Below are 25,779 nucleotides of genomic sequence, written 5' to 3'. Positions count from 1 at the left end.
TCAAACACACTCTTACGTAACAGTTATTATGTCAGTCAAATCTACACTGCTAAAGCTGGATGTTTTGCAAAATAGCTCACAAAAAAGGATAGCCAGGGATTTTTAAAGTAAATCTGTGTGCTAAGTGCTCCCTGACGGCAGAGATCCTGTGAAAATCCGGTGATGGACAGCTGAGTTTACTACCCAAAGACAGATCACAAGTGCGCTAACCAAGATTCAATGCTAGGTACGTGACCTCGTGATGAAAGTAATTCACCTGGTCCAGCTCATGCTTAGCCCATGGAGATGGGACTCCAGCAGGCACAGCAAGAATTTGTGCTTCGGCCCAACAAAGGCAGAGCCTCACTGGAGCAACGGGGCTGGCATAGCACTGTGCACCTTACACAGACACTACAGGCAGGATTTATGTTTGTCTTACCTGTGCAAGATCAAGAGAAAACTGACCCATCAGTATTCTGCTGTCACAGTGCTCAGTACTGGGTTCCAATCCAGTTACACTGTGATATGTAAAAGGACAAAACGATCCCGGTTCTGCTTTCAAATGAAGTCATACACAAACCTCACGAACCCCTGAGTTGACACAAAGCAGAGGGTAGCTGAACTGCAACTAAAGAATGCTTTGGATGCTCTCCTGAAGCCTGTAAACACATGGGAAGCCAGCCCAGATCCTGTTTTAGTCTCTGCTGGAGGCACATGTTCACACGCCAAGGACAAAGCCATGGGGACAAGCAGAGGGCCTTTCCAACACCACCCTCCTCAGCAGCCTCAGACACAGGCAGCCAAGGAGCTGCCCTCCCTGCAGGGTTAGCTCCCTGCCCAGAGCTGAGGCAGCCTGAAGGGAACGCTGGAGATCTCCAAGGTGGGAAAACACAGTGGTTAAGCCTCAGAAAGCACCATAAGAACCTGAGTATCTTTTAAAATGTGACTATAATGAAGTATTTCCTTCACAGGAGTAACCTTTGAATCTATTTTAGACTCTTAAGTAAAAGCAGTAAGAACCTTCCAGAAGCTGAAACCTCAATCAATCAAAATGTACTCAACACCCATTGTTCCACAGGACTCTGCACCCTCTTTTCCCTTCCTTTTCCATTTCTGCTATCAGAAACACAACCTCGTCTGAAACCCATGAACAACTGTGGCAATTACAGCTGATGGTGCTGCGCTGTATTGATTCAGCTCTCCTGGAGAGTCTAATGATGACTGAGGAGAGGAGCCACTTCTGAAAGAGTCATTTTGCACAGAGTTGCATCTCCAGTGGCAACAGGAGCTGCTAATATTGAGCCTGTCTCCAGCCATGGGCCCTCAGGGGGACTGCCAGGAGTTAACTTCAGGCTGATGAATTCCCAGGTCAGGACTGAGAAAGAAATTCCTCTCGAAGAGGCAGCATGAACCTAACTCAGGCTCCTGCTTTGAGTCCTCCCTGCAGCAGCTTCTCTTTTCACTGCAGGTGCTGCATTAGGTTGATAAGGATGCTGGGTGACAGAAAGCACTTCTCCATGGGTTAATGGGCAGAATCTAGTAATAATAGGAAGGAACATGACGGGAGCAAGAGATTCCTGGATACAGCTTTGGCAGAAGGGTATGAGGAATTCAGTCATTCTTTCCAAATTCCTTCATCAATACTTAATTCTTGGCAAATCCGGACAGTAGCTATAATTAGCAAAAACAGAACTGAGACAATGGCTGATTCACCAGCAAGGAAACAGGACTTTTCAGGGCCTTATATGTGAGTCAGCACCAGCTAAGTGCTGGCAAGGGTGTCCCGGGTGAAAACATATCCTGGAACTGATGACAACATCACAGGAAACAGTGCCATGCTCTGACAGCGGACTGCAGCTTCTGAGCCACAACAAGGGTGCTTGTTTCTGCTCGGCAAGGCCGTGCCAGCCCTCCAGATGTCCTAGGCCTGCTCCTTGAGAGCAGCAGCTGTTCAGTCAATGGGCAGCTTTGGCAGCTTCATCATGAGCGTCATATCCAGCTGCTCTGCTCACCCACAACTTCTGCAAAGCTGCCACTAACTCATGGCATGAGTGAGCTCCAGGGAGCCGGGGCCGTGCCTGCAGCACCTAAGGCAGACAGTGATGCTCTGCAGGATGGCATCCCCAGTTTTGGCTTCTTCTGCTCCCTGTTGCACCTCATCACTGCATCAGGATCAGCAGCCATCTGGGGATCCAAACCCTTTACTTTGGTCATCCCATGTGACTCTTGAGTGTTCTCCCAAGCTGCTGCTAAAGCATCACACCTGGTAAGGTTTATGAATGGTCCGTGTGGAAAGATGAGGTTGGTTTTAGCCTTGTCCAGGGAGTGCAAGGTGTGTTGTCCTATCAACTCTGATGGCTCAGGAGAGCCTCAGAGCCCAACAATTTCATCTGCAGATCTGGTGAGGATTTCACTCCAGAAGCCACTCCAAACTAGGTCACTCAAACACACTGGTGGTTTGTGGAAATGTCATGCTAAACTAGTTAATGCACAATACCTCAGCAAGTCAGTCTTTAAACAAGTGAAAGAAACTGTCAGAAAGAGAAAAAGCAGGTGTCAAGGAAACAGGAAAGCTAGATGAACACATCTCTGTCCCTTTGAACAGAGAAAATCTCCCACATCAGGAATTGACTTAACAATGTCCTTAAAATAAAACAAATTGCAGTGAAAGCTGCAAGTATACAAGCAAAATCATGCATATGGATTTTAATGGAGCAAGGTCACGTAGTTCTTTGTATGATGGCAGAGCTGTGCAGAGCGAGATGATGGATGACCCAATGCAAAACTGTCATTTCCTGCCCTGCATCTGCAAAGTTACAGCTAATGAGCATTCAACTTTCTTTGTATTGATCATCTCCCTGCACAGAGGGCTCGGTGATTGCACCTCCAGAGAGCAGCACAGGAGTAAAAACCACATTAGCTCCTAATGGAAGATCTGGATTAAATCTCTGTTGGTGACAGGGATGAATTTGGGTCCACGTACACTTCCTGAATAATGGGTTCTCTTACCTAACACAAGAGTGCTGGAATTGTGTCTATGCATGGAGCTGGAGATCCACCTTGAGGAACAATGATACCCTAATATCCACTGAACTGGTAGTGTAAGAACTACCTTCTGTGATTTTACTCTGAGTTTCACTGTGCACTAGCTTTTCTAAGTACCAGAGCCAGCTTGCACCTGAGGATGCTACATGCAGCACTTCAGATGCACACTGAAGATAGATGAGAGACCCCAGAGCAAGTACCACTAAGTTCTGGCATTCACTTGCTGCATAAGCCCAGCTCTCACCTCTCAGGGCAGATTCAGCTTCCCCATTTGCAAAGCCAAAACAAGAATATCTAGATTAGTTCTGAGTCATTATTTGCACAGTATCAGGGGTGACAAAAGTTATTATGAATGCTCTTTGCATGGAACTAAACAGTGCACTAAAATGGATTGGTCAAACGGGGGCCCTGGGCAGCCTGATGGTGGGCAACCCTGTTCATGGCAGGGGAATGAGTCTGATGGTCTTTAGAGGTCCCTTCCAACCCAAATCATTCTGTGAGTCTACAACCTGGAAATTCATTGGGCACTAGGAGCTCAAATACATCAAGCAACAGAAGCCTGAAAATCCACATTTCAATACACTGCAAGTAGATTTCTTCTCAGCATACTGTCGACCTGTGTGGGAAACTCAAGGTATCTACAGAACACTGAGGGCGAGCAGTGCATCAGGTGCATCCATTGCTGCTGCTCGTTTCAGTATTGGCTGCATTGAGCTTCTGGTAGTGGAGGACAAAACTTCCCAAGGAAGTCTTCCCCGTGGCCCACGATGAGCCTTTTGGAGGCATGGGGTTCGTTGTTTTCCCTGGAAGACTTCAAAGCCGCTCCGTCCTCAGTCCAAACCCACCCCATGAGCAATTACCAGCCTCCAGGCAGCTCATGCACATCTGACACACACAGCGGGCTCCAGCCCCGAGCCCAGGAGCACATTTTACCTTTCCTGGTGCAGTTGATTCCCTCGGGGTCCCTGACGTAGCCATCCTCACACTCGTGGCAGTGGAAGCCAGCAGTGTGGTACAGGCATCCGATGCACTCGCCACTCTCTGGTTTGCAGATGCTGGGGGACAGCATGGGATCCACGTTCCCATTGCAGTGGCACCTGACACAGATGCTGTCAGAGTTGTAGTAGCCGTTGGCACACTGGTTGCAGTTGGGGCCAGTGTAACCAACTTTGCACTTGTCACATGTTGGGGCAGCTTCACCAGGCTCTGCAGAATACAGAAAGCAGAAGAGGTGAGTACCACAGCCCCTCTCTGTGGGGTTTGTTCTGTGGGACTGTGAACAACTAATACAAACATTAGTGGCCACTGACTGTTAATCAATCTCAAATTTTAAGCTATAAATATAATTATTTAACTGCAGCATTTTCTGTTTCTAGGGAGAATAAAAAGGTTTGTGGGGTTCTGATGCCTCGTACCAGCATCACAGAGCACGCTCAGCAGGTTGCTAAGCAAACATGCCTGCTCCCATATGTCTCCATCTCAAGCAGCCAGTTTCAGGAAACAGCTGGATGGAGGCTGCCAGCAATCTGCAGCAACCTGGTGGCACTGCTTCCAGCAAGATGCCCTGGTCCCAGCACAGGGAGACCCAGCGGCTACACATCGGCCCCATGGCTGTTGCACACTGAGCAGCAATTTAACTGAAACACATTGAGAAGAGCTCAGACCAAGAGGAATCAGACCAGAAGGAAAGCCTTACGGATCTGGCAGGTGCCGGTCGATGCCACAGTGGAGCACGGGCAGCGGTGGCAGCTGTGGGCGCTCCTGTAGAAGCCACTCCTGCAGAGCTCGCAGTGCTTCCCCTCCGTGTTGTCCTGGCAGTGCAGGCAGGTGCCTGGGGAAACAGCACAGCAGCCAGTTGGCAGCAGAACTGGAGCAGAGCATTTGGAGCATGAACCCACGTGGTGTGCTTGCAATTAGCAGAGCTCACAGGTGATTCAGGATACCCTCCAGCCAAAATACAATCCTGGGACTTGCCTTGGACTCTTATGACCTTTAGACAGTGTTCCACACACTCAGATAATGTGAAAAAGTAGGTAGCCCCAACAAAGGTGCCTGTAACTCAAAGTCAAGGCAGGTAAACACATGCTATCGATATTAAATATTCCCCAACAGAAGGGGTTTGGAGCAGTATCTGTGACAGCAAGCCAGTATAGCAATACTTAAACCCCCACTTTTGCAAGGGGATTTCCCTCCAGCTTATGCCTTTGCTCCTTTTTGTGTTCCCATACTACAGAGCTGATAAACAAGTGCCACTGCACTGCTGTGGGGGCCAACAGCTACATCCCACCTGTGTGGATCCAGCTTCCCCCATTCCTAGCACAGGAGGAACATTTGTCAGGGGCACAAGCCAGCAGCAATCAGTGACCTTCCTGTGGGGACAAAGGAGACCTGCCTGGGGAAGCCCCTGAATCAGAAAACTGACAAGCTGTGTCTCATGAAGGCTGTGTCCTAATGGCCCTCTAAATTGCATTTTGATATTATTGTGAACAGGGAAAGAAAAATCAACCACAGCCATCCATCAACAGGAACATCCTGTAATTCAGCAGGCTGAATTGGAGGTGGTGGTGACCTGAGGAATGCTTATTCGATTAAATCCCCTGCACAAGACTCTAAAAATGCAACAGCCTCCTTGCAACAACCCAAGCCAGCACTGCACATCCACTGCATTTCTGAGCGCTGACAGGAGGTTCCCCAAGCTACGCCAGCAGCGCTGCTCCTATCGATGCTAACCACATCTAATATGCTGAACTGGTTTAATGCTGACTATTAACATAACCACAGCAGATCTTCTCATTAATTTTGAAGCAGTTTGGCTCCCATGCAAGCCCACCGCATGGCTCCTGCTTCTCTCCTTGCACAGCGATGACTTCGCAGCAGAGCATCCCAAGCCCAGCACCAAGGAGACAAAGCAAACCCTGGTTAGCTGCTGAATTGGGGAAGTGGCTGATTCACCCATGGCAGTGCTGACAGCACCCTGGTAAGCCAGGATGCTTGCTCGGCATCAGCTCCCACACACTGTTTGCTCTGCTCCCGGCTGCCTGCCAGACACGAGCTGGTGGCTTTTGTGGGAGAGGTGCAGAGTTAGAGGGGAAATCACCTCCTGCTTTCTGTTCCCACAGCTGCAGCCCTCAGTCAGCTGCTCTGCCAGGCTGCCCTGTGCAAAGCCACTGCTGGAAAGCCAGTATGCTCCATCAGCACCGAGGGTGCCTTGAACTGTGCTCTGCAGGCTTCAGTGGGGCATAAATCTGGGCTCACACCTGCGTGTTCAGTACAGCTGTGGTCATTTCAAGCCCAGTGTCTTTCCTGCCTGTGGAAATTACCAGCATTTATCTGCCCTGTGAAATGGCTGCACTTCCAATGAGTCAGCAGGTTGCTCAGCCGTGCACAGCAATCGAGTATCAATGTTGGAAAGCCTTAATAATTAATAGCTCTTCCCACCCTGATAACACCCTGGGGACGGCTCAGGGCTGGCTGTACCCCAGCTGGATACAACTGAAGCCGCACAGCCCCAACACCGTGCATGAGGGTCACAGCGGAGGAAGCGAGGCCACGTGGGGACTTCTGGCTGCCCAATTTCCAGCCCAGTAATTCTAAATATTCCTCCTGGGCAGAGCTGAACTGAGACAGGCTGTGAGGAGCCGGCAGGGGGAGCCCAAAGGACAACATTAGTGCGGAAAAAAAGCCTTGAAAATTTGACAAAGACTGCACACAGTTGATGTGAAGCTGGGGAGGTCACACAAAGTGCAGTCTCTAGTGCAGGCTGAGAGCACTGTGTTACTTGTTAGACGTCGGAGCTCATTTTTATCGACTGTTCTCTGTTCTGGTTTTGTTGGGTTCCCCCATCTCCGGCAGCAAATAAAGCAGATGGAGGAAAAGGGAGGAAAAAAAGAAAAGGATTTTTGTCAAATCAACAATAGCTCATTAACTGAAATGAGAGCTTTTCTTTGCAGAGCTGCAGAGGCCAGGGCTGTAAACTGGGGTTTGAATCGAGAGAGGGATCGTGGAGAAGATCATGGAGAAGATCATCGTGGGAGAAGAAGGTAGAGCAGATTATCTCACTCCTTCACAAAACCCACACAGCCAGCTCCAAATCAGCATCAGAGCTGAAGTGTGCACAGCTTTCATATCCTGCAATATCAAGAGGACGTAAAATCATGCTTGAAGTTCAGAGTAGGAATGAATGAATTCAATTCCGAGGAGTGCAGACCCGGAACATGCCCACGGAAGCAGGAGGAGGGCAGGAGCAGGTGCCAAAACTGCCCCAGATCACCACATTGATAAGCCCTGCCTCTCTGTCAGCTATTTAAAAAAAGGGCAGCATTTCTGAAATGACTGCTCCTTGATAAGCTCCTGGATGAATATTACAGAATCACATTGCAATCTGGAAGATCTGATGAGAATGTGAATGCTACAGGGTGAATGCTGTTGCTACGTGGGGACTGTGCTGTCTGCACAGAGCTGCTCCTCCAGGAGCTCTCCCTGCAGCGGGGAGGAGAAACAGCTCAGCCTCCCCCTGCCCTCCCATACACCACCCAAGCACAGGTGCCTCAACACTTGCACCCCATCAGCACCCATACGCACAAGAGACAGCAAAGGGACGATCAAGAAAAACAAACGAGGCAAATTCACAAGAAGTAGGCAACAGTAATTAGACGTGGCCAGTTTTTTTCCCAGCGCTAATTACATAATCTGTGGCAATACCAGTCACCTTACATCACTGCCAGCACAGTGTATGTTTCCAGGTAAACAGCATTGAAACAAAAGCTCCTTAAGAGCCCGCGTTGCGTGTTAGTGCAGAACAATGGAGCACTGATTTCCGATAGAGACTGCAGGATAAAGGCTCTGCACTGCAGCCTGGAGCAAATAACCCAGCCTTTATCGGCTTCATTGGGAACAGGACTCCCTCCAGCCCTGCCCTGCGTCTTAATTTCAGCCTCACGGTGATGATCCTGAGCACTCAAAGCACAAAGATGGAGATCAGTAGGGTGAGTGAAAACGGGAAAGGAGACAAAGAGGCAAAGCTTGCAGGCGCGGTGCTCAGCAGGGGAAAGCAGAGTTACCTGTTAGGCGGTCGCAGGTGTTGGAGTGGTTGTTGCACTGGCACGGCTCACAGGTGCTGTTGGCTCTGTAATACCCATCACTGCACCGGTCACACTTCAGGTCTGTCACACCGACTTTGCACCGGCACTTCCCATCGCTGCACGGAGAGGAACAAGCAGTGACATCATAAGATCACAAAAAGAGACCTTTAAAGGCCATCGGGTCCAACTCCTTCCAATGAACAGAGGTGCTCAGGTTGGTCCCCTGCAGGAGAAGGGATCAGTGCAAGCACCACAACTCACAGAGCACCCCTGGGCAGCACGGGATGCAGCTCCTTCTCACCACCCCTTCCTTCCCCAGCATTTAGCAGTGCCTGCATCCCATTGTTCCCCCTCACTCCTCCTGGGGAAGCTCGAGCACCGCGCTATTTGCTTCTGAAAGCCCCCAGAAAAATCTGTTGATTCCAACTAATCGAGGCTCCAAACAGCTCGATGTGTTGCTTTTAATTAAAACACATTGTGATGTTCTGGGAAGACGTTGCTTCTGTTAGAAATGAACATGATTTTGTATTTCTGTTCTTCGCTGGCTTGCTAAAGGAAAAGAAAGCACTCCAAGGCACACCAAAATGCAGCAGTCAGCCCGGGAGGCTGCACAATTAAACACTCGCAGAATACTAAATTTCAGGCATATTTAATGGACAGATTACAAGCAGGCAGAAGCAACGCGATGTTTCCTGGCTCTTCAGACCATTATCCAGAATTGGAGCGGGCAGATGCGGAATTCAAAGGGATGATGCTGTGAAGCAGCTCCGACTGTTTGACTTTTAAAAAGCTTTTCACAAGACCTGACATTAATCCAAACGTTGTCACAGTGTTTACAACGAGAGCAAACAGAAAGCAGCTTGTTTTTATTTGCTTCTGGCCACCGCTGGGCAGATATTCCTGTAAGAGGGCAGGGGATGGGCAGAGCCAAGCAGGGAAAAACAACAGCATGGGGATTTCCTGGAGTGCAGAGTCCCATGTTATTGCCCCTTGTCCCATCCATGATCATGCCTGTATTTACTGACATCCTCCTGCACCTTTCCTCAGACTCCCACGTTTTTAAAGGTTTATTTCCCCACCGACTCCACTCAATGGAGCATTTTGGGGCAACGTCCCTTGATTTTACTTGTGAGCTTAAAAATAACAGGAAAGAAAGGTATTTTTATTTAAAAAGGTTTTGGAAAGTTTAATTTTAATGGCTCTCAAGCAGACCTTTTCTCAACATGTTACGTATGGCACAGAGCCAGGTTCTGCATGTGCAAGAATTAAATCACTCAGCAAATATAAAGCTTTCCCTGTGGTCATTGCTTCCACAGAATAAAGCCCCCTTACAACACTCCTTTTCATAGCCCCAGCCCAGTAAGGGCTGTCAGACACTTTTTAAAGCAAAGGTCAATGATATAAATGCGTCGAAACCACAAAAAAAGTCCTGTTAACAGACCGAGTGCGCCCATAAAAATCCAGCAACTTGAAAGAAAAGAGCCACAGTTTAATACTCGCACAGTGAGAACGGAGCTGCATTTTGAGCCAATGCCAGGAATTTCATTTTTGGGGGAGGTGGGGGAAAGGAGGGGGAAGGGAGGAAACATTTTGATGCAGCGACATCGATTGCTCAACTCCATTTTGGAGATTAACTCCACCAAAGCCAGCCAGCTTGTCGCTCTCGACAAACAAGTGATGCAGGGATGGGATGGGACAGAACCAGGCCCCAAATCCCAGCATCTCAGTCAGCTTTAACCCTGCCTGGGAGTGCCCTGGGAGCAGGGCACAAAGTCCCACCTCTGTAGCATCTTGTGCTCGGCCTGACGCTGCAGAACCTCACAGGTAACTCCCAGCCAGGACTTACAGCCAGGGATGCAAACACAGACACAAAGAGCTGTGTCCAAACCCCTCACTGCTCAGCACAGGAACTTGAGGCCTCCTTGCATGGAAAATAAGGAAAGCACAAAAATATCTGTGGTCCAGGAGAAATCGAAGCACGCAGCTGTGATGGGAGCTGTGCTCCTGTACAGAGACCCCTAAAGAGAAGGGACAGACAGACACAAGACGGATGGGCACACGAGCAGCACAGCCTTAGGGCTGTTTGGAGGCACGCTGTGCATGGTTTAATGGTGTAACAGAAAACCCTTAGCAAGCTCCAATAGTTTATTTTCTTCTTTCTTTTCTTTCCCAAGAAGAAGAGAAGGGAAAAATTCATGCTGAACATTTTCCCAGCTGCCAGCAAAACACGGATGCCCAGCTGCCATCAGGAGCCCCAGGGCCAACCAATGTGCACCAGCCCCAACCTTTTGTGCTTTCATTTTAAAATTTCCTCTTCATATACAAGACTGGTGAGACTCTGGAGCAGGGTAAGAAGGAGGGCACACCTACGGGCGTCAGCACAGGGCACGACGTGTGGGTTTCCCATCTCCCTGCTTGCACACCTGGAGCAGGAAAAGCTCCCTTGGGTTTCACCTCCCCTCTCCCCCTGGAAGCCCCAACGCTTTCGTGGAAGCGATGCCCAGCTCTGAGCCGCCTTTGTGGCAGGCAGAAGAAGTGGGGCTTTATGGCACAGAACATTGGGCCTTTGTGCACCGCATTCCTCGCGCTGTGCCGGGGGAGGGCGCCTGGTTAGAGGGCAGCCCTCGATGGAGAGGGACCCTGAAAGGCCGCTCTGTGAGTGTCAAAGGGCCACCTTGTCCAGCCCTGCCACCGCATCCCCCCGCCGGGGACACCCTGCATCCCACCCTGGGAAAGCTGGGGATCTCCACCCCAGCACTGCCTCAGTGCTCAGAGGGAGAGCACAATGCCATTGGATACCAACGCTGCCCTACAGAGTGCAGAACTCAAATGGGCTCAGAACAGGATCCAGCCATGGGGAATGGGCTGCCACCCATGGTTCTGCACAGCGCAGCCCCTCTGTGCCCCAAATCCTCAATGCAGGGAGAAGGAAGGCACAGGGCAGCCTGAAAACCACAATGCAGCCATAAGGACCCCAACAGCCATGCTGGTATCTTTGCGAGGGCAGTCAGTGCTCATCAGAGCAGCAAGCCTGCAACACAGGAACAGCAAAGCCTGTTGGAAAATCAACCAAATAACAGCATTTCTGAGCAGCCCAAATTACTGTAGGGGAGATTATGACAACCTGCCGCTCACTGTTGTGTCCATTCACTGTCCTTTCCCTCTTCTTTCTGCACCCCAATACAGATGGGTGCAGGGACAACATCCACCTGCTTGCAGAGGAGAAGCAATCAGCTGTAAAGCACAGGAGCCGGTAATAGAAGAGATATATGGATAATTAAAGCACACACACACACACAAATCTGCTCTGCCAGGGTATTCTTCTACATTTATGACGTCCACATGTAACAATTTCCGCTATGAAAAAGATCTCTTCTTGGCAGAAGGATGCTGACGAGGCATTGCCTGGAGATAATGAGCCACTGCTTGTGCTCAGATGATCCACAAAGGGAGCACAGTGTTTCAGATATAAAATAGGGAAAAAAATGGCTTTTTGGAGACATTGTTTTGGAAGCCGTTGAGGAGTTGGGCTCCCAGTGCGGCTTACTGGGCTGCTGGGATACAATGGGATGGCAATACAGACCCCACCCTAAAAAATGACATTTCTAAGTGAATGACACTGATGACAGAAAATGAGCATTTTCTGCATGCAGAATGAGAACTCCACCACCTTCCCCCCAACAACCCTCTGAGCTGGGACGAGTGGAGACCCTGGGAACAAGGCCGGGGAAGCTCCACAAATGGCTTTCCACAGATCTGCCTTTTCTAACAAACCCCACATTTCCACCTCACATGGCCTCACACCTCAAGATGCCCAACCTGGTTCCAGCTCCTGCCCTGCCCCACTGCCTCCCAGCAAAACTAATGCTCCATGTTCACATTTCCCCATGGCCTCACTGCATCCTTCCCCTCCCAAAGAGCTCTGCAAGCCCAGCTCCCCCAGAACCCCCAGGCCTTAGCCAAAGACCTTCACAAAGGGCACTCTCTGGAGCTGCTGCTCCTACCCTCATCGCAGTGCTTCTGTAAATCCATCCAGGTCAGGATCCCACCCAGCCCCTCCAACCAGAGCCCAGCACATAGAGGGCATGCAGGGGGAGGCTGCTCCCTTTCCAGCCTCACCACATCCCTGCTCCAGGGCACAGCCATGTACAAATGCTCTCAGGGATGCTCTGCTTTAATTCTTTTTAATGCAAACACAAAGCATCGGATCCCCTTGAGGGGGGGCAAAACATCTCTGAATTAACACTTTTGCATTTATCTGCATGCATTATCTTTTTTTTCTTTTCTTCACAGAATGGAAGCAAGTGACAGCAGATCTTTGCTACATGCCTTACACCAGCCTGAGGCGCGAAGCATGGCTGCACCAAGACCAGAGCTGCCAGGCTGGCAGTGAGCAGAGCAGCATGCAGGCTGCAGCCCAGGGCATGAAGCAAACTGCAAAGGCAGCACATGGAGCTCGTGCTTTCCATTGCCCTTCTGCTTGTGGGGAAACTGAGGCACAGGCAGTGGGAGTGAATTATCAGACATTGCAAAGCCTCACTTTAACATATTCCTGTTTTCTTTTGGGACACACAACCACGCTGCACTCTTGTCCCCAAGGTCCCACCGTGCGCTTTCCTCCACCAGCAATTTCTCTGAACACAATGATAAGAGACAACTGCATAGAAAGGAGAAATGGGGAACAGAGCCCTGAGCTCTTCTGCACAGCAGTGCTGTCTCACAGCATCTCCTCATGTCACATCCCAACGTGCAGAGTGTGACAACAGCCACACGGGGCTGCCTGCTCATGTGCCACCAGGAAGAAAAGCCAGCAGGTGCTGTGTGCCATGCTGTGAATTCCCAGCAAGATGCAAACACCGCCACACTGTGGGGCTCAGGGACGTGCAGGGCTGCCTGGCACTGGCCAGGGAAAGACACAAAGTCCTTCGGCACCTCCTCTTTGTGGGCTGCTTCCTGCAGCTTGGAACCCCGCGTTACTCACTGAGTCAGACAGAGGACAGGTTTCCACAGGAAGGCTGTTTCACCATCCTCTGAGATAGCCTCTGCAGCAGGAGGAGGCTCTGACCGCTCCCATCCTGTGCTTTGGGCACGGTTCCCAGCAGGAGCATCACACCCAGCGAGGCGCAGGATGGGCAGGCAGGCACAGCTCTGCTCTGCAGGTGCCCACCCAGCGGTGCCAGGGGATGTCAGTGCAGCCCTGCTGACAGCAGCACCCAGCCCTGCTGACTCACAGCCTCCAGAGGGGACTCCCAGACAGGGAACTAAAACTAAAAGCGACCTTTGATTAGCAGCTGCGGAGCCCAGGCACGGCGACAGCATGTCAGGTCAATGTTCACTCCCCAGATCAATGACTTGCCTGAGGAAAAGGATTTTTATTTTTTATTTTTATTTGCGGTCTAGTTAATAAACAGCATTTTGGCTGGCCAGATGATGGCACACGGGTAGAGCATGCCTGGAAATAATACCAATAACGATCATACGGTGCTGCTTTCAAAGTCACTCTGGCAAAAGTCTGAGCAAGCTGACAGCAATGCATCACACGTGTTCTGGAGGCCACATCCATGCTGCTGCTCTGCTCAGAACAGCAGGTGTCTTTTTCTTAAACCAGGGTGCAGGAATTAACCTGTGCAAGTTAATGCTTGGCTGCTGCTTTAATTAGTTCTAATAGTAATAATAGCAATAAGTCATAAACAGCTGGCAGTATTTTTAATGTCAACAAAGCAGGAGCCAGCTGCTGGTGTGCCTGGTCCTGAGCAGGGTGGAAAACTCCACACCCCCCAGCAGCCACCCTTTCAATAAGAAGGTCACTCCAGCCAAGTGCAAAACTGCATTTAGGTTTTGATTTTTCAATCCTGTACGCCACCAGAAAAGGGCCAACAACGCAGGGCTTGGGCGCTTGGAAAAGAAATAAGGCACAACATTCTTACAGGCAGCATGTCCCTGCAGGACACTGCGGTTCTGACTCAGCACCAGCCTTGGCAGCAGAGTGCAGGTGCTGAGCACAGAGGGCGCCCGGACCAAACCCCAAAAGACAACAAGAGCAATGCCAGCACAGCAGAACGCCCGGCAGAGGAGCGCATTTGTTATCAGCAATTCAGGAGCATCTGCAGCAGCTCTCAGGTTAAATGAGGCTGGGTTAAAGCCCAGGCAGGGAAAGAGCCACAGAGCGGATGAGGGCAGACCCTGGTGCCACACCTGCCCCTGCCACCACCGATAACCTCCAATTAGCACCAGCCAACATGACCCATCTACAGGCATTGGGCTGGAACGAGATGATCTTTGAGATCCCCAAGACATTCCACGACTCTATGATTCATACCTGCTCTGCATCTCAACCCCCCCGCCGTCCACCCATCATCCCCACCTGGGGTCATTTGGTTACTCACTCATCGCAGCTGGGTCCGAGGGCACCAGTGGGGCTGCAGGCACAGGGCAGGCAGTGCTGCTGGCTGTGGTCGGGGTGGAAGCCATGGGCACAGTGCTCGCAGTGCAGCCCCGCATAGCCTGGCAGACAGGTGCAGCGTCCCGGAGCGTCGTGGCACCCACTGCTTCCCACAGCACTGCAGTTGCATGGCTCTCCTGCAAGAGGGAAAGAGAGGCTGAAAGGGGGTGTGTGGAGGGCACAGGGATTGGGTCATAGCCATATTATAGGCGCTTAAATATACATACACACATATATAATCATGTTTGTCATTGTCTGGTTACGTGGTTGGTCAGGAGCTGGGCAACACGAGGTGATATCGGGGTAAAATAACAGTGCTGGGCAAGCTGCTCCGGGTGGCCCAGGTGAAGCAGAGCACCTCCAGGGATCCCTCCCTGCCTCGGCCAGTCTCTGAAATCCATTAGCAGGTGATGAACCCATTAACTGTAAGATCCCGTCTCTAGTTTACCGGTGGGATTGGCCTTACAACAAAGAATCTTCAACACACCTACATGGTGCACCGGGTAGGACCACTGCTTATGGAGAGAGGATACAAAATCCTCCAAAAGCTGACCAGATTTGAGCTCTGTGCATTTGGGGCTAAGCACCCTCCTTTTTTCCATTGCAGGTCCCAACTGCAGCAGCCCAAGCCCCCTGCAAATCTGCGCTCTATGCCAGGAGCACAGAAACAGCTTTAGCCAAGGGGTGATGGAGCTGGGCAGTAGAGACCCGCTTGCTTTGCCCATGACATGATGGCCATTACCAGCTGTCCATGAGCTTTATGGACCCACACACATGCTTTGGAGACCCACAAGTCCTCCTGGCACCCACATATGTGCTCCAGGGATGCTCATCCTTCACAAAGCTATGAGACCAATCACCAAGCAGTCAATGTTTTAAGAGAGGAACAAACCTGAATCAGCAGTGCCTTCCCAGTCCCCACACACTTTATTTCTTGTAATATTTCCAAGTACCTAACACAGCAAAGAGAACAACCTCCCCAGCAATTTGTTTCTGCCATGAGGTTTATCTCCGCTTCTTCGCTGAAAAGTATTTGGTGCCTTAATAATTTACAGTCTTTTACTGCCAAGTGTGAATTATAAACAAGGATTATTTTCAGAAAGAGCACATCAGGGCTTTACGCAAGCGCTGCTGTTTGTTATTCCCTGAGGAAAGCCACATTTGGGGCACCTTGCAGAGAAGAGAGGACAGGCCCCCAGCACACGAAAACATGACTTCAACCAGGCTCCAAACACCCCACGAAGACCCAAGGATGCTGCTCAATGTCAGCACTAGGATCTAAGGTTATTTAACACTTACACTGCGTGCTTGTGCCCCAGTGAACCATGGGTGCTTGTTAAATACCTCACCATGCTTTGGCTGCTTGTCTGCTTTCTCTCAACACACACACATCTCAAAAAAGATGAGTTATTTGGCTCTGCCACTCCACCTGGGAAGTCATCCCATGGAAGTCACTTGGTGCCTATGCACCTGTGAAGCTGATGCCAGCAAGTTAAGACAAACACCCCAAAACCCACAGGACTCCAGAACTCACTTCACACAAGAGCCCAACTCTCAGCTCAATTAACCCAGTGGAACCCCATCCATGTGGGTATTGAGCTTTTGCCAGAGCGAGGCATGAAAACACGCACTGAGCCAACGCAGCACCTGCACTGGAGTCTGTCAAAAACACATCAAAATACCTCTCAAACTCAATCCATGCTGTAGCTGACAGGGCTGTGCTGAAGGAGGGGATCAACCTGGTTTTGTGGTCATGATGTACAACAGCACAGGAGCCAAAAGGGAGGTAAGAGCTGGGGCTGGGCCACCCCCAGGCACTGCGATCCCAAACAGCCTGGCTGCACCAGTCGGCTGCAGGCTGAGCTCAGCAGTGGTGTCAGCAGCAGATCATGTAGATCATGCCATTTTCTTTCCATGGGCCGAGGCTCCCTCAGGCTTTGGGAGCTGTATGCTCTCCAACACACACAATCATCTGGATGCCTTTTTTTCTTTTTTTTTTTTTTCCCCTCCTTTTCTTTCACAGGTCTTTGCTCATCAAAACTGCACAAAGTCAGGTCCAAACCCAGGGGCAGCTCAGCTCCAGCAGCCGAGCTCAACAGCAATGCAAACAGCACTGGCTCCACATTCCCCATAGAACAAGCAATGCTGCAAGAATCCAAACTAACACAGGCAAAAGGAGCTTTGTGTTGGCAGGCTGGAGGGAGTGCTGAACCCGAGAAATAATTGCCCCTGGCTGCAAGGCACAGCACCACGGGGCCAGCACAGCTCCCCAGGGACAGTCGCCCCATGTGGTCTTCCTCCCTCGAGCACCCAGGAGGACTTTTGGGAACAGAGAAGCATCACACATTGTACCCCAAGGACAAAAGTCCACTCTGCTGCACTCGGCTGACGGATTCCAATCGTGCCCTCAATGCCCTTTGGTGGGAAGCAGAGGAGCAGCAGACAGCAGCGTCAGGGTTTGACATGATGATGTACCAGACTATGAAAACCCCAGGCTTAATTCAGACAACACTTTGGTGTCCTGACGGCTGCCGGGTTGGAGAAAGCAAATGCGATCTGCAGGCAGAAAGGGAACATGGTAACAAAGCCTCAGCCTTAGAGGTGTGGGAATACATCACAGAAAGTGGGGATGGAGAAAAAGATAAGGGAGCCCTGCCCTGGCTCCTGGCTGGACTCTGGGTACTCAGAGCCTTTATTCTGTTCTGTCAAGCAGACACATTGCTTTTGAAGATAACCTTCACAAACACCTTACCAAGAGCTTCTGCCTAATGAGACGGGTCACAGGAAGCTGGGCTGGAGGTACCAGGTTTGGCTGCACATGGCCTTCAGCAGCAGGCACAGCAAAGCCCCCAGGGCCACAGCTCTGCTCTGAGCTCCTCACCATGCTCTGCACCTCGCTGCCTCAGTTCCCCCATGCACAGCTCCATTTCCCATTTCTAAAGCATCACGGTTTCCTTCCCTTCCTTCCTTTCTTCTCAAAGCGCTCAGCTCTCAATGATAAGAACAACCACCTTCGCTCATGAAGGTGCTGGCAGGCTCTAATTAACGAGCAGCCCGGTGACACCGTGAGATCCCTGAATAGAGGCACTATAAAAGCGCGCACCCTTCCCACGTGCTGCTACTCCTCCAGCTGAAAAAAGGAAACATCGCTCCCTCCGTGAGCTGCGTTTCAACCTTCACCATTCACTGCCAGATCCACGGAGGCAGCTGGAGGAACGGAGCAGGTTCCCAACACGCTGCAGCAACAGGCACGCTGCTCACAGTGCAGAAGACCCAGATTTAAAGTGCAATTACAGCCAGCAGCAAGCCTGAATTGAGTAATTATTATGCAAAAGTCATAGGTTGCCAATAAAGCAGAGAAGAGTTACTCCTGGATTTTCAGCCTCCTGGATGCACACAGTCGCTGCAGGATTACTGAAAGTTCTGCTCAGCAGCACCGACACAATGAGGAACCTGCTGGGATCCGTGCACGCACTGATGGACCCAACACATCCCCAGCCATGCCCTGAGGCACAGAACACAGCTCTGAGCCCCAGGGCTGCTTTTAGTGAGCATTTCTAATGCGTGCACAGCACAGCCCCCAGCAGCTGTCCTGAAGGGCTCGTTGCAGTGCAAAAAATGTTTTCTGAATCATATCTTTTTTTGCATCCTATTGGACCTGCTGTGTTTTTGGTCCCTGCACGTGCTTTAAGCATGACTCCTTCTTCCAACTGAGGCACTTAATGAGTAAATAATTTAGAAGCCGCTGAAATATTCACAAAACAGCAAAAGAAGAAATTGCTGTGAGACGCATCAAGATGCCTGTATCAGACCTATATTTGCTGGGGACATCCTTAAACACCTTAAATCCTGAACAAAGTCCCCTACTCATTGGGAACCAACACAAAATTTCTTTGTAACTCTGCAAGCCTCATGGATTCTATCCATTACCCAGCCGAAGAACTTCCCCATGGAGACAGCCATTAGGACTGCTTTGATCTCCCAGGTGTTACAGCAGCACTGACTGCACCTCTGCGTGCTGCAGTGTGCTCACTGCACACAATAACAGCTCGCCCTGGGAAGGCTCAGTGATGCTCTTCATTCAGCACAGGCTTCTCCCTACATTTCATCCCCAAGTGCAAGCTCTGCCTGCCCTTCCCCTCTCCCTTATTTTTGAGTCCAACCACAGTTCCACACAGCACCACCCAAACCCTATGGCTAAGAGTGACGTCCCAACACTCCCTGAGCTCTGGCATCTGGGCTGTGCCCATCACCCTCTAAGACACAGCCTTTCCCAACCCCAGCTTGGCAGTCCCCTGACGCAGCTCCTCACCACGAATTCTTGCATGCTGCCAGCACAGAGCAGCACTGCTCATGTTAATGCTGTTAAGAGCTTTACGGGAATCACTTGTGTTGTTCCATAAAAGGATTGCGTGGGTCAGTAGGGGAGAAAAGACAAGGATTTCTCAATGCTTATACGCCGCTTGTAATATCGTTAAAAGATTAAACGTGTTTGTTGAGGAAAATTAAATCAGATTAAATCCATCTCTTATCACTTGGAAAGAAACACAATGCCAAGGTGCCAGCTCTGGGTCGCCAACAGCACGGAGGCAGCTGGGGTGCAGCCAAGACAGTCACTGCTCAGCTGCTCCTGGGCTTCCAAGGGCTGCGTGTGGCTCCTGGTCATCCCCGTCCCCTATCCGAGCACAACAAGAAGCAGCAGGCCTGAAACAAACTCAAAGATGTGGAGGATGAGTTGTTTTTATTCCTTTCCTGCACCTGCAGTCAAACATCCAGGCGTTTGGTTTCCTAGCAGTTGGTGAAAGCTCCTCCGTTGCAGCGCAGGCACGAAGCAATTTGTTGTTCTGCTGTCCTTTTTGATGCTGAACAAGCCAGCAACCTGCACAGCAAGCTTTGAACCAGCTCCTTCCTGAGCAACGTGTGTCAAAGCAGCCAGACACACAGGTGTGACAAGCATCAAACCCTGCAGACAGGCACAAGATCAGCTAACAAACAGGCTGCACGACCCATCAGCCCTGCTGGGACAAAAAGCCTTGGGTGGCTGGGATCCCACCACCATGGGGAGCGATTTGCACCTAACGCTGAGTTTCCATAGACAGAGAAATCTTCTGGGTCTCTTGCACAGTATTTGAAAGTTGTTTTCATATAAAGAATGAGGTCCTAAAATGCTTATGATATAAGAAGCTGAAGTAACATCAAACAGAACAAAAAGAATGTTTAGCGATTGCAATCCCCGCTGTTAATAAAAACCAGACTTGATCCTTTCAATCAATTTAGAAATAGTTTCACTGCCGTTTTCCTTTACTTGGTTATATTTTCACACTAATATTTTCACAAATGCCTGCAACCATATAAATATTCTGCCTTGCTGTTTATTTTATTTTTTTTACCACCCAGAGCGCAACACAGCCCAACTGGGAGGTTGGAGGCAAACAAGACGAGACGTAACTTTGGCACACACCTGCCAAAACAGCCTGGCAAGCTCAATGCCACCAGGCACACTCCCTTTGGATTGCAGGAACCTCGGTCATTTTGTCAGCAAACCCCTTCAGATGGGGGATGAAGGCACCTCACACCAGGCCAGGGTTGCAGATTTATGAGCACGCTTCAATTTTGGTATCAATCTGCTCCGTCCTCGTGGAGAGAGGGATTAAAAAAAGCTGCATGAATAATACAAACTATAATCAGCTGCTGAAGTCTCTGTGTGCTCAGACCCCTGCAAAAAGTAATTAAATTCACAAACTTCGCTCAGCGCTGTGGGGAATTGAAGCTAATGAACGGGCGCATTAATTTATAGCGGAGTTTTAACGCTGCTAACCTTGGGCAGGAGCCATCCTTCCCAGCACCTGCACAGGATATGAGCTCTGCTGCATGCACCAGCAGCAACAACCCTGGTTAGGAGCAGGTACGAGACTGCTGCCTCCTTTCCCAGTCTTTAAGGGCCAGGGCTCAGTTCCTTCCCTGGTTTTCAAAGCTAGATGTTATTCTACAGCAAGCATTGTAACCATCCGAGGGCTGCCAACCTGCAGGCCTGCATCTTACTGCTGTGCATCTTTTGGGGGATGCTGCAGCAATGCAAGTCCATCCCTATGCCAAAGGGAACAACAACAAGCTGCCACACCGGGACAACTGGAGCCAAAAGAGGCAAAACCAACTGATGAACCATGAACCAAATGCTGAGGACTGGGGCAGAAGTGTCACCGAGGACACAGAGCCCAGCTCCCAGTCACACGGATGGGAATATTCAGCCCAGCACCTGGCATGCTGCCCCGACATCGCGCCCAAATTCGCTGACTGCTGACACAGCATGAAATGCCTGGCGCTGCCCAAAGCCCTGCGGAAGCTTTGTTATCTCAGAGCTTCACCCTCGAGCCTTCTCCTGGAGTTAATTTGTTGTCAATGATTTGGATGCTGTCGATGCGTGGTGCAAAGCACTCATGTCCTCAGCTGAGGCTCCCAAGGGCTCTCCCTAATTAAAAGCATCTCATCAAGCTCCCATCTATCAGCTGCCCACTGAGGACGGCAGATGCAGCCACCAGCCCCACGTAAAGCACTCAGGTCTCCTGTGCAGCCCAGATCTCCAGCAAAGGGCAGAGGTGACATCCTTGATCACCATGGCTGATCTGCCACCCACTGCCCTTGCAGTGCACAGCGCATGGCTTGAAGGGTGCTAAGGCAATATCCCATGGCAGGAGAGTTGTGTGCCATTGTGCCAAGAAATAAGGCAACACAAAGTATTTATCCTGACTTGAATTAACAAACAAGACCTTCCTTGCAATGGATTGGAAGAAGCCAATTGATACCTTAAATCCACGGTAAGTAAGGATGGCATCACCAGAGACCTGCGAGCTCCATGTCTCCATCGCTGGGACAGGGGGAAAGGAAGGTGGCACTGCTGTTCTTAGAATCATAGAATTGTTTGAACCAGAAGGGGCTCTTAAAAGTCATCTGGTCCAACTCCCTGCAGTGCACAGGGACACCCACAGCTCCATCAGTGCTCACAGCCCCATCCCCTGACTTTGGGCATCTGCGGGGATGGGGCACCACCACCTCTCTGGGCAATCCGTGCCACTGCCTCACTACCTTTATCACACAGAACTTTTTCCTTATATCCAGTCTAAGACTCCAGTCCCTGGGGAAGCTCTGTGTGCCAACGGCTCCTCACTAGCAAGGTGCTAACGAAGAGGGCCTTGCCTTCCCTCTCTCCAGAAGCCCTTCTGCACTCATGCAGCACCACTGCAGTTCCCTGCTGCATGCTGCTGGGGCCCCAATGCAGGAAAGCTCCCACCATTTAACCGAGGGCATAAAAACACCAACAAGTTAAACACACACGATATCAAAGGCGGCCTCCAAACACCCACAGGCACTTTGCCCTGCTTGTGAGGGACCCCCCTGCTCACCTACACAGGCTGCTTTCTGTCAGCACATTTCCCTTGACCCAATTAAAACCAAACCACACTACTGCAAGGTGTGCAGCACTTGAGAGCCCTTTACCCTCCAGATGAGCTGCTATCAGCAGATGCTGCAGATTCTCCTCTTCCAAGTCACAAGCACTGACCCAGCCTGGGCAGGACTTGCACAGCTTCCTCGCCCCACACCAAGCCCAACATTGGGGCCCAGGAGCTCCATGGCACCTGAGAGCTGCCCTGGCCCCTCACAGGGCCCTCTAGATGGGAAGGGACGGACCAGGCCCAGCCTGCTGTAAGAAAGCACCTTGCTCAGCACAGAAACCATCTCTACAGCTGTAATGCATCTCCTTGGGCACCATCAGCACTCCTCTCTCGTTTCAAACAGTCACTCTTATACCGGGAGAAAACACAGAGCAACAGCACGGAGATGGCAGAAGCAACAGCGCGGACGTGCAATCAATACAGAATTCAATATGAAAATGCACAGACTCGCTTTGGAGGGCTGCAGGCTATTCTGCGTTTAAGCCTGTGGAGAAAATCTGGAATGCAAACTTCCCTCAGCATCTCCAGCAGGTGGCCAGGGCAGCTCCTTTCAAGCTTCAGTTCCCCCGCTGGAGCAGCAAAGGGACAGATCCTCTAACAAAGGCTTCTTTTATCCCTAATGTTAATAAACACTTACTGAAAGTGTTAATGAAGAGGCGCTTTGCAGAGCCTGAGGGAAGACCTCTCCCCCCCCCCCCAACACACCCCATCCCTCTCAGCTCATTGCAGTTTCAGCTCACAGATCAGGTGAAGCCACAACAGTACAGGATTCATTTGCCATATAATTTTCTTCTTCCCCCCCCCCCAACTCTAAGTAAACAAATGCAAAGTTCTACTAATTACAGCAAAATAGCAAAGAATCATAGAGCCACAGATTGACTTAGGGTGGAGGGGACCTTAAAGATCACCTAGTAGTTCCAACTGCCCTGCCATGATATTCTCCATTCCTTTCATTCAATTTAACACCTCCGCAGAGGACAGGAGAAGAAAACCTTCCAGCAGCCCAAAGCCTGGGAGTTCTGGTTCTCAAGAGCTTGGTTCCAAGTTTAATGAAGCTATTGTGTCTCATTGCTCAATGAGTGGAATTACCACAGCAGAAACTCTACCGGGAGAGAAGGATGGCACAAGGCATGAGTAATCACAACTGGTTTCAGGCAGGTTTTGCCATTTGGGTCTGGTTTCAAGACTGTGACGACACAACGCTATAGGCAAATTTGGATTTACCATGATTCCTGCCAGGTGAGAAGTTGCAAGCTGTGAAGTGCTGCAAGCATGGGGAGCTCTGAACAGCACAAGGAAAATGCCCTCCCAGGAGGGAAGAGAGGATGCTTCCTGCAGGCCAGGTTTTATGGCTCCATTCCCGTAGTTTATAACATGGGCCTCATGCTGGCCCTGCAGTGTTTTGTGTGGGACTCAGTGCTATGCTTGCTTCTCACTCTCATCCCATTCTGGAGTTCCCTTTGCTTTCAGCCAGCACCAGCAGAACTGGATTGTGGACACTGTAATGAGACAAAACCTGCTGGCAAACGCTAAGAGGAGAAGCCAAACTTTTGAAAAGGGAACCGAGCTGGGCAGGACACATCAGGGAAATAATGCACAGAGGGGGAGGTGGGGATCAACAGCTGAAGGCCAACATTACCTTCTGGGTACCAGCACCCCAAGGCCCCCAGAGGAAGGGGGGGATGTCTGGGAACACCTGAGCTCTCCTCTATGACTTCCCTCCAGCTGCAGTGTTGGCACAAGGCCGGAGCACAAACCCAGCATGCTGAGGGCTGAGCCTGCTGCTCCCCCGAGCCCTGCAGCAGATGGATGACCTCAAGCAGGGCTGCAGATTGGCTTTTAATTTCTCTCTTTAGTCAGCGTGCTGTCAGCAACACTGATGGACACGAGGTTCATCCAGCCATGGCTTCTGCTTGTGTTTACTTAGCTCACCTTCAAAATGAAAACGGTTCCATCAAACAAACAAGTTCAGCAACTCCAAACAAAGATCATGTCAGAGCCTAAGCCAAGGCTCAAGCCTTCACAATAAACACCATGGCATCCACAGTGCCATACGTGGAGTGGTGAAGTGCCCACCTGAGCACTGACAAGAAACCAGAGTACATCACACAGGAGCCTTGTCCAACAGAAAAGCCAAATCCTCTTCAAAAAGGCCTAAAAAAAAAAAATCTATAAGCAAAACACCTGTGCAGTGCTGCAGGGCACCCAGCAGCACCATGAGATGCACTGTGTTCCTGCATTGCCTGAGGAATCATCCGCAGAGCAAGGCACTAGATCCTGATTTGGATTAGCAAAGGTGAGCCTGAGCCCAACTCAAAGAGATGCTCAAACCACAGGGCTTCCCCTGCAGCCAAGGCTCGGCTACGAGAGGTTTGTTGTTTTTCCCTCCCAGCTGTTCCCCAGTTTTTGAGGGTTTTATAATGTTCCTGGAATAAACTGAATAAAACAAAAATCAATAGAGACTCTAGTTTGGCATAGCCAGTGGTGCACTCTCTAATACATGTGATGCTAGAAACTGTGTAGATGCAGGTGAGAGGGACCGGCTCCATGAGAAGGAATATGCTGCTCCCTTAAGCACCCAGTGCTGGACACAAGCTTGGGTTTGATGCTAAGAGGGATCACATAAGGGGATTGATGGTGAGGAGAAGAGAGAAAATCATCGATTCCACCATTTACAAGGTTCAGTTCAGCATCTACATCTGTTCTGGACCACTCTCAGGGGGTTTGCAGCTCACAGAGGCTGACAACCACTGCTGTAGGTGCCCAGCATTGCAGCTGGGTACTGGAGGTCTCTGTATGGTGGAACACTGCTCTCCATCCCACCCAAAGCCTGCCCGGTTTGGCTGTGCCACCAGCAGCCACACACACTCCTTAAAGGACAAGCCATCTCTCATTTATTTTCTACTTCCAGTGGGTTAGACTTGCACAAAGGCCACCCCTGAAGAGAAACAACCAAGACACACAAGGAATGGAAGGGAAGACCCAAGCACAGGACATCAGCGATAACTCACGTCAGCAGGCACGCTGCTGACAGCTTACAGTAAGCTTCCAGGAAGAAAAAAAAACAACACAAACCAACACAGAAAAAACGCTCCGAGTGAAATAGTTAAGCCCAGACAAATGTTTGTCATTCATTATCTGGAGTCAAGCTTGGATTTCTCAACAACACAGCTGAGCCAAAGCAAGTGCGTTAATAATAAAAGACATTTTCCAGGGAGCTCCACGTTGGGCGTGCAGCCTGCCCTTGAAGGGAGAAACGCTGGAGGCAGGTGGAGGCTGTTTGCTTTTCTCCAAGAACAGGTATTTAGCTCCCTGCGTCACAGCGCTTATCGCCAACCGGAGCCACCAGTGCTGCTCCCTGGGCATGCAGCCATGGGGACATCATGCAAGGCACTGAGGGACCCGAGTCCTGCCCCGAAACTGGGACAGAGCACTGACACACACACACAGCTCGGTTATAGCTTCATTATAAATAAGAATAATTTAATACTACCTTAACGCAGCTGCTTGCAGGGAGATGAAGGCGGCCGTGGTCACCATCAAGATCTCTAGCGCTCAAACACAAGGCAAATCCTTCCCCAAGCTCCAAAGGGGGCTGGGGATGATGCTGTAGCCCAGGAGGGAAGGCAGAGCAGGACAGGGCTGCTGCAAGCTGCTGGGGCAGCCACAGACAAAAGGCATCTGATGCACTCACACCAAGGGAGCAAATACCCAGCCCAGACATGATCCAGAGCGCTCCAGCTTCTCTTCCACAGCACCACAGAATGTCCTGAGCTGGAAG

At 50.5% G+C, this 25,779-nt stretch overlaps 1 protein-coding gene across 1 annotated transcript in view; it reads right to left on the bottom strand.

The window, feature by feature from the left end:
- Positions 1-25,779, bottom strand: part of MEGF9 (multiple EGF like domains 9) — a 37,076-nt gene that overhangs the window by 4,901 nt on the left and 6,396 nt on the right. Inside the window, exons 2-5 of the mRNA XM_042879256.1 lie at positions 14,492-14,684; positions 8,085-8,221; positions 4,721-4,855; positions 3,958-4,230 (exon numbers count right to left, since the gene is read on the bottom strand). Of these exons, the coding sequence (XP_042735190.1) occupies positions 3,958-4,230; positions 4,721-4,855; positions 8,085-8,221; positions 14,492-14,684 (738 nt within the window). The remainder of the gene's footprint in view (positions 1-3,957; positions 4,231-4,720; positions 4,856-8,084; positions 8,222-14,491; positions 14,685-25,779) is intronic.

Source organism: Lagopus leucura, unplaced genomic scaffold (genome assembly GCF_019238085.1).
Source record: "Lagopus leucura isolate 7727_CA_CO unplaced genomic scaffold, USGS_WTPT01 Super-Scaffold_100022, whole genome shotgun sequence".
NCBI lineage: Eukaryota > Metazoa > Chordata > Aves > Galliformes > Phasianidae > Lagopus > Lagopus leucura.
This window is presented reverse-complemented; position numbering and strand designations above follow the sequence as displayed.